Below are 8,083 nucleotides of genomic sequence, written 5' to 3' on the forward strand. Positions count from 1 at the left end.
ATATCGGAATTACTGTTAATAAATCTATATTTTTCTTTAATACTATTGTTGTCAAAGGGTCGCTTTCTTTGTAGGGTCGTCTCATTTATGAGATAATACTCTTGTTTTAAAAACAGAAATAAATATATAAATAAATAAAATAGCCTGCACATGGCTCATCCTTCTGCCTTGCAATAAATTCCATTTCATAAATAAATAAATAAATAAATCATTCTCCATCTCTTTCTACTCTCGTTACTATTTGGCCCACCACTTACTGATTTTGGACGGGTCGGGTTGCCCCGTATTAATGCTCCAAAGGGGATTGCGGTCCATGTGATTAGGCCCACCTCCCTCCAATCACAACAGAACAATTTTACCGATCTACCGATTTACCACCTACAGTAACTTCTCTCATTCTTTCCGTGGGGGTAAAATCGATGCTTTTATTTATTGTTGCCTTTTTCGAAAGCCTTGGATTATGATCAAATTCATTTCACCTTTCCTCCAATTAAGCCGCTTTACTCGAACATACCATTTCTGTTTCAAAATTTCCATTCAATTCATTTTTTTTTTAAATCATAATTATTATTAACCAATTTAATAATTACTCACTCTATTCGTTTATCATTTTTTCAATCACTAACAAACTCATTACTCAATATAAAACTTCCTTTTTTTAAATAAATATATTGAATTTTTTAAATAAATATTGACCAAAACATTGAATCATAAGTCATATTTGGCGTTCACATTTAGAATAAAAATATTGAAAAAATTCATTAGCTATTTTGATTGGCTAAGAAGACATTTTTGACTTGTAAACCCATGACCCCTTCTCTAAATTAGCCGATGTGGGACTTTCATCATCCAACACCTCCCCTCGAACAAAGTACGCCTTCTCTTAATCGAGGCTCGGCGGCTCCTTTAGAGTCTTAGTCACTTTTGACTGCTTTCGAGGAGCTTCGACTCTTTTTCTTTTGGAGTCCTTTGTTTGACATTTGAGGATTTACCAATCCATTGACACGACTAAGTTTAGGGCCACATGATATTATCCACTTTGAGCATAAGTTCTCATGGTTTTGGTTTGTGCTTTCTCAAAAGGCCTCCTACCAATGGAGATTGTATTTTTTACTTATAAATCCATGATCATTCCCTAAATTAGCTGATGTGGGACTTTCATCATCCAACCGAGAGAATAGTTGTGATGGATGAATGTCAACGTTGATATATATATATGATATAAATTAAATTATTAAAGTTTCGTAAAGTCCCACCTGACGTGACATCACGCGCATCTTGGATGTTATTCAGATCCGGTTTCTTTTGTAATTTGTTAATCTCTAACTATTTGCTAATCGTGCCACTACAATTTCGGGTGTGTTTGGCTACGCACTATAACCTAAAACCCATCCAGTTTTACTTTTTGCATGTGCGCCATACGGATACAACTATACCACACTTTATTATTATTTTTATTATTATTATTCTTTGTACATTCGATTTTAGAATAATATTATTTATACTTTTTTTTTTCACTATTTCTTATTTAATTGATTACTTGAAAATTGAGATGTAATTATGAACAATATTATATATATTAAATAATTGGATATAATTAATAAATTAGGTCAAAGATCCAGTTGGACTTTGGGATACTTTAGTCAACGAAACGTTTTGCATAGACTACGTTATTAGAGTTTATAGTACCAAGGTAGTTAAATAAATAAATTTTATTTCATAATATTAAGTTTACACTTTATTTCTTATTGGTTGTTGATTTTTTGGACGTTTAAGTTTATCTTATTTATTTGAACATATATCACCAAAGGAAACGGCTTAGTTTTAAGGGACATGATGGGTGACATTTCGAGAGAAATAAATTATTTATTTTGTAAACTATTTTCTTTATTAAAAAAAAAATTTAAAAAACATGAAGAAAATATTGAGCATGCTTCGTCCTCATCGAGTACCCAACCTCTCTCTCTCTCTCTCTCTCTCTCTCTCTCTCTCTCTCTCTCTCTCTCTCTCTCTCTCTCTCTCTCTCTCTCTCTCTCTCTCTCTCTCTCTCTCTCTCTCTCTCTCTCTCTCTCTCTCTCTCTCTCTCTCTCTCTCTCTCTCTCTCTCTCTCTCTCTCTCTCTCTCTCTCTCTCTCTCTCTCTCTCTCTCTCTCTCTCTCTCTCTCTCTCTCTCTCTCTCTCTCTCTCTCTCTCTCTCTCTCTCTCTCTCTCTCTCTCTCTCTCTCTCTCTCTCTCTCTCTCTCTCTCTCTCTCTCTCTCTCTCTCTCTCTCTCTCTCTCTCTCTCTCTCTCTCTCTCTCTCTCTCTCTCTCTCTCTCTCTCTCTCTCTCTCTCTCTCTCTCTCTCTCTCTCTCTCTCTCTCTCTCTCTCTCTCTCTCTCTCTCTCTCTCTCTCTCTCTCTCTCTCTCTCTCTCTCTCTCTCTCTCTCTCTCTCTCTCTCTCTCTCTCTCTCTCTCTCTCTCTCTCTCTCTCTCTCTCTCTCTCTCTCTCTCTCTCTCTCTCTCTCTCTCTCTCTCTCTCTCTCTCTCTCTCTCTCTCTCTCTCTCTCTCTCTCTCTCTCTCTCTCTCTCTCTCTCTCTCTCTCTCTCTCTCTCTCTCTCTCTCTCTCTCTCTCTCTCTCTCTCTCTCTCTCTCTCTCTCTCTCTCTCTCTCTCTCTCTCTCTCTCTCTCTCTCTCTCTCTCTCTCTCTCTCTCTCTCTCTCTCTCTCTCTCTCTCTCTCTCTCTCTCTCTCTCTCTCTCTCTCTCTCTCTCTCTCTCTCTCTCTCTCTCTCTCTCAGTTGTTAATTTTGATTTCTTTATTGGAATTTGTAGGGTCACTTTCCTGAACTCTGACCGAACTCACCACTCCAAACGAATTAAAGAACCTTCATCTCTCCCAACCTCTTCATTTTCTTCTCTTATGGAGATTCCCTTTCTGAATTCGCAATCTCAGCCTCTCTCGCCGATCGCCGGCGGCAGAAGGAGTGGCAGCTTTCCCACCTCGCCGGAGTTTGAGTTCTGGATGGTCCGAAACCCCTCTTTTCCACAGCCTAATCTTCTCTCCGCTGACGAGCTTTTTGAAGACGGCGTTCTTCTTCCTCTTCACCTTGTATCCAATCACTCTCTGTCTCTGTCGTCTGACCCTAACAAGAAATCTGACCCGGAGCCTTCTCCTTCTGAACCTGACCCCTGTGACGGCCCCAAATTGACGCCTAATTCGGTGGAATCGGGTTCTTCGTTAACGTCGTCGAAGCGATGGAGCATTTTCAAGAAGAGCGAGAAGAAGAATGTCGCGGCGAATCAGGAGGATCGAGTGAAGGAGAAGAAGAAAGAGAAGAAGAGTGGTAATGGTTCCACATCGGCGGAGTTGAATATCAATATTTGGCCGTTCTCGCGTAGTAGATCTGCTGGAAATGCTTACACTAGACCTAAAATGTTCTCCGGTACACAACCTGGATCCCGGAAGGTTAACAGTGCGCCGTGCTCTCGCAGCAACTCCACTGGTGAATCCAAATCCAGGAAGTGGCCGAGTAGTCCGAGCCGCGCTGGCGTCCATTTAGGCCGGAGCAGCCCAGTTTGGCAAGTCCGGCGCGGCGGATCCGCTGCTAAAACCTCCGAAACTTTCTCTCGCAATGCCGAAAAAGCCGCCCGGAAAGAGCCCACAGACAACAACCGAAGCAAGGCCACCGCCGCCGCTTCTAGAGTTAGAGTTTTGAATTTGAATGTTCCCATGTGTATTGGGTACAGGAACCATTTAAGCTGTAGAAGCGATGAGGCCAGTGCAGTTGGAGTTGTTGGCAATGATGGCGGTGGAAGCAGCAGCTGCAGCAGCGGCAGCCATGTTTACGGCAACAATGGAGACCTCAGCAGTGTCAGTAATCCTGGAAATTCAAACACCAATCTCTTTAGCATAAGAAGCCTTTTCACTAAAAAAGTGCATTAAAAATGAATTTCCAAGTTTCACATATATTATTGTATAGGAATCTCCTCTCCCTGATCTCAACTTTTGCATCTCTATGTAATTAACCAAAAGTATTGGGCATCTGAGTTCTGACTGTTCTTAATCAATCATCTCTGTACACAGTTTTTCTAGCTGTTCCTATAATTTCAATCCATTTCTTCTGATGGGCTGAATGAATATCATTCTGAAAACTTTTTGCCAAGTCTTTATGGGGTTTTCTTTTTCTTCATTTCTTGTTTGTTCATCATTACCAGGACCACCAATTGTCACCCTGTTGGAGACTTGCTTTACAAGATGATAGAATTGGGTGATATTTTTACAGGCAAATTTTTGTCTTCAAATCCATGGCTGCTTCTGATTTTGGTGGGGGAAAAGAATCCACCAATCTATCTCTCATCTTTTTATGATACAATTCTGTACTGATGAACTCTAAACACTGTAATTCTGGCTATTATTTTCACCGGCCATGTATGAGTTTCCAGGACATGATCCTGTTCATGTCCAATCTATCCATGGCTGTTCATGCTTTCCCCAAGTTTTGTTTTTCCAGAAGAACAAGAGGACAGTTCCAGTCACAGGCGTGTCCTTAGTATACTGAGAGTGAGAGCTGGATTAACTCATTGGTGAATGCTCCACTTCTTTCTTATTTTATTGTATTTCAAAAATAAAGATTCATGAATTCTTATGTCGTGTAGCATACCTGATTATGACCTTATTGTTTAAACGGAATTTTAAGACTTTGTCCGTTTTATCCAATTGGATGAGAATGGGATAATTTTAGATTATATTTGATTAGCTATTTATCCTTATTTTTCAAATCTTAATTATGCCTTTTTCTGACTTTGAGTCCTCTATCTTTTATGTTTGTGGTTGACGCTAATTAATGGAATGGCACCTTTGTTCTTTTGTTAAATTTGGATGAGACGGTGTCAATTTAGATAACGTGATGTGACTCCACGCTAAAATAAATTTATTATTGAAATGAACAAATTATGAAAAAAATTGAGATGGGTTCGTGTTTTTGGGTCTTGCTTGTCGAGTTTGATTTGTTTATTTTGTCCATTTTTCTTGTAAGTTTGTTTGTGCATCGACTCCAAGTTGTGAGGTCCCTTTTCGTTATCGCTATTCATTATCTTTTTTAATTAAACCCTAATTGCACCATGAATGAAGGTGAACATTGGTCAATCAACAATGAAAAATAAAGTCTATGGATTTTAATTTAAAAAGTTATTTTGATTTCATATATTTATAAAAGAAATATATAATGAATCTGAGAAGAAGAAACAAAGGCAACCGAACTTTTGCATTTATGCAGTCTGGGTTGGGCCCAAGTAGTGGGCTAAACATAAGGTTCATTCTCGAGCCCAAGACAGCGGCCCATGGCCCAACCGATGTTTTGGGAAAGGCGGTGAACCATTATATTAGAGTTGGAAAAACAGAATAGAGAAAAAAAGAAAAAATTCATACAAACCCGTTCCGTCTGAGTTCTCACCTGTCACTATACCGACTTGTCGATCCGTTCGCAGAAGTCAGTGTTCAATCTGTTGTTCGCTGCTCGTCGCTGTGTTTGATCGACGTTTCGTCGGTCAGCATATAATCTAACTTTGAGCAGGGACATAGAGTTACTGTGTAATCTATAGCAGGGAAGATTCCATGTCGGTTTTGGAGCGGATTGCTAGGACCGTCAAAGCGTGGCGAATAATTAAGTCTTTCAAACTCAAAGATTCTTCAAGTGTATCTCCGAGTTTATATCTGAGTAAGTTTCTCTTCTAGTTTCTGTTGATCATCGTTTCTAAACTACTGTTGTTGATATTCGTGTTACCTTATGTATGTAGTTTCGAAGTTGCTGCTTCTCTGTTTGACGTGGACATGTAATCTTTATTCCAAATTATAGTTTGTCTAATGAACTGTGCTGCGTTGTTCTCTTTTGGATGTCTATGGTTATTTGTTGTTAGTGGGCGGAAGCTGTGGGTTTCTTGATTCGCTGTTCTTTTGAATTATAACAGTGTTCTTCACCCACTGATATTCTATATTAGAAATAAAACTTCATTCGTTTAAAACGAATTGGTTTAGCACGTGAAGGAGATTTATCATATGTATATGCAGGACATTTTCGGCATCAACCGGAGCATCTAAAACCAGGATTTCTGTCTAATGGACGTGAACCTTGCTTTCTCTATCCGGCTATCGTTGCCAGTATGTTTGGAGTTGGGGCAATGGAAATAGCTTATGCAGAAGCTGAAGAGGTACGTTCTTGATGATTAATTCTTTGAATAGTCAGAGACAATCCCTGATATTTTTCCCTAGATATCTGTTGGTTTATAATTGAATTTCAGTTCTTGATCGTACTTAACCCTAATTATAGATCGGTCATTTCTTTATTTGGTTGATTTTTAGCTTGAATCGGTTGAATTGATTTAGTGACGACTTTAGCTATCCGCAGTCTGCTGTCACTCCCCCACCACCACCACCACCACCACCACCACCAAAGGACCTCTCTACCCATGCTGATCTTGAGGAGATTGCTAAGAAAGAGAGACAGCGAATAAATGAACAGTTAATCAGGAACAAAGGAATGAAATATGGTGCTTGTCCGCGATTTACTGTTGGAGTTAAGGGCCAAAAGGTACTGTCTGTTTGTTCTCTTTTTTGACTCACCGGCCTTATGGTTGCTCTATAATCAAATGTGTTAGATCCATGTTGGGTATTTGAGCCAATAACTATCTTTGGAAACAGTAAACGTACCATCTGAAAATGGAGGTGGGTTGAACAAGCAGTGTTTGAATGTGCTATTTTACTTTATTTGTTATAGGTTTGAGTTGTTATTTGCTAAAAATGTTTCCCTGATCATATATTGAGATACAATGTTAAATTTTTATATTTAGCATTGCAAGATATATGTAATAGGAATTATGTTTTAATTCTCTAGAATGAGAGCAGGTCAGCATCAAGTTCCAAGTTCCTTCCAGTTGTGAAGTCTCGCATCTGGTTGCCAATCTTGTATCAAATCTTGGACTAAAAGTTGAAGAGCGTGCTGGTGGTTCAGATATGTTATTGCGCGCATGGGCCAGGTACATGCACCTGAGTATTTGAATTTCCACGGATCATTTGGTTGCAATTATTCAACATTTGTTGACATTGATGTCAAGCAATTTGAAGTTACAAGGAGGAAGGATGTTTACATTCGTTTTTTTGTTTATTGTTTCCTAAGTAATACTTATAGACATTGATTGCTGCCTTCATTTGTTTTTCTTTGTTCGTTGTTCTTACCTTTCTCATTATGAAGTTGTTAATTGTACTGTGCTATATATTGACCATTGTAGTCCAGTTGCTTGGCAACTATCTCTTACTCGACCAAAAACTCAGAGAGAAGCTGGAGGAAACGAAGGAAACTCATTAGAAATTGATGCTGGGGATGAAGATCTAAGCGTCCTGATATTTCATTCACTTGTTAGCTCAGATAAAACTGTCAGTGCTAATTTTAATAAATTATCAGCTACGAATTATGATTTTATTTTTATTTTTATGTATATTAATTAACTTATTCTAGGAGCAAAAATATAAGTAGAAACTTTTCATAATGGCTATTGCAAATTGCTACAGGAAATTGAATTCTTAAAGCAGGGAAGCTTGAGCACCAAAGAGCTTGATTCTTTGGTTTCTGTTTTACAATTAGCTGGTGGAAGGTTGGGAGAAAGTAGATCCTTTGAAAGAAAATCGAGGGAAGGGTCTACACAATTGCCAGATCCGGAAAAATCTATATCTAGTCTCGAATCAATGGGTGTGAAAGTTTATGGACTTGACGAGCAACATGTTAATTCCTCAAAAAATGAGATATCCTGGGACAATATTGCTGGTTATGATCAACAAAAAAGGTAGGCTCTGCTTCTGTTGCATACTTACGTATTTCTCTCATTAAATATAGGACTTATATATGGATAGACATTGGCAATGACCCCGTACCCTGTAATGTTGCAATAATTTTTTTTACTTAAATTAGAACTTTATATTAAGGTGAAGAAGAAATGCAGCCATTCCTTCCTGGACACGAAATGGATTATATGATTGATCTTACTTCTCTAAAAGTTCCGTGAATATCTTAAGATTAGTCTGTAATACTCTTTTTTTTTTTTTTTTTTTTTTT

General features: G+C 38.3%; 2 protein-coding genes across 4 annotated transcripts in view; both read left to right on the plus strand.

Annotated features, from left to right (window-relative positions):
* Nucleotides 1-2,733: 2,733 nt before the first annotated feature.
* Nucleotides 2,734-4,141, plus strand: LOC111453190. Its single transcript, XM_023094185.1, has one exon. The coding sequence runs from the start codon at nucleotides 2,899-2,901 to the stop codon at nucleotides 3,919-3,921; it is 1,023 nt and encodes a 340-aa protein (XP_022949953.1). The 5' UTR covers nucleotides 2,734-2,898; the 3' UTR covers nucleotides 3,922-4,141.
* Nucleotides 4,142-5,388: 1,247 nt separating this feature from the next.
* The window catches only part of LOC111453188 (probable 26S proteasome regulatory subunit 10B), a 7,058-nt gene continuing 4,363 nt past the window's right edge, over nucleotides 5,389-8,083 (plus strand). For 2 of the 3 annotated variants that reach the window (XM_023094181.1, XM_023094180.1), the window contains exons 1-6: nucleotides 5,389-5,695; nucleotides 6,046-6,185; nucleotides 6,383-6,565; nucleotides 6,880-7,010; nucleotides 7,263-7,407; nucleotides 7,543-7,814. In XM_023094181.1, coding sequence (XP_022949949.1) covers nucleotides 5,593-5,695; nucleotides 6,046-6,185; nucleotides 6,383-6,565; nucleotides 6,880-7,010; nucleotides 7,263-7,407; nucleotides 7,543-7,814 — 974 coding nt within the window. In that variant the 5' untranslated portion in view covers nucleotides 5,389-5,592. Of the gene's footprint in view, nucleotides 5,696-6,045; nucleotides 6,186-6,372; nucleotides 6,566-6,879; nucleotides 7,011-7,262; nucleotides 7,408-7,542; nucleotides 7,815-8,083 lie in introns of those variants that run through there. The other variant, XM_023094182.1, reaches the window with a different exon arrangement.

The sequence above is a fragment of the Cucurbita moschata genome, unplaced genomic scaffold, assembly GCF_002738365.1.
Source record: "Cucurbita moschata cultivar Rifu unplaced genomic scaffold, Cmos_1.0 Cmo_Scf00015, whole genome shotgun sequence".
NCBI classification, from domain to species: domain Eukaryota; kingdom Viridiplantae; phylum Streptophyta; class Magnoliopsida; order Cucurbitales; family Cucurbitaceae; genus Cucurbita; species Cucurbita moschata.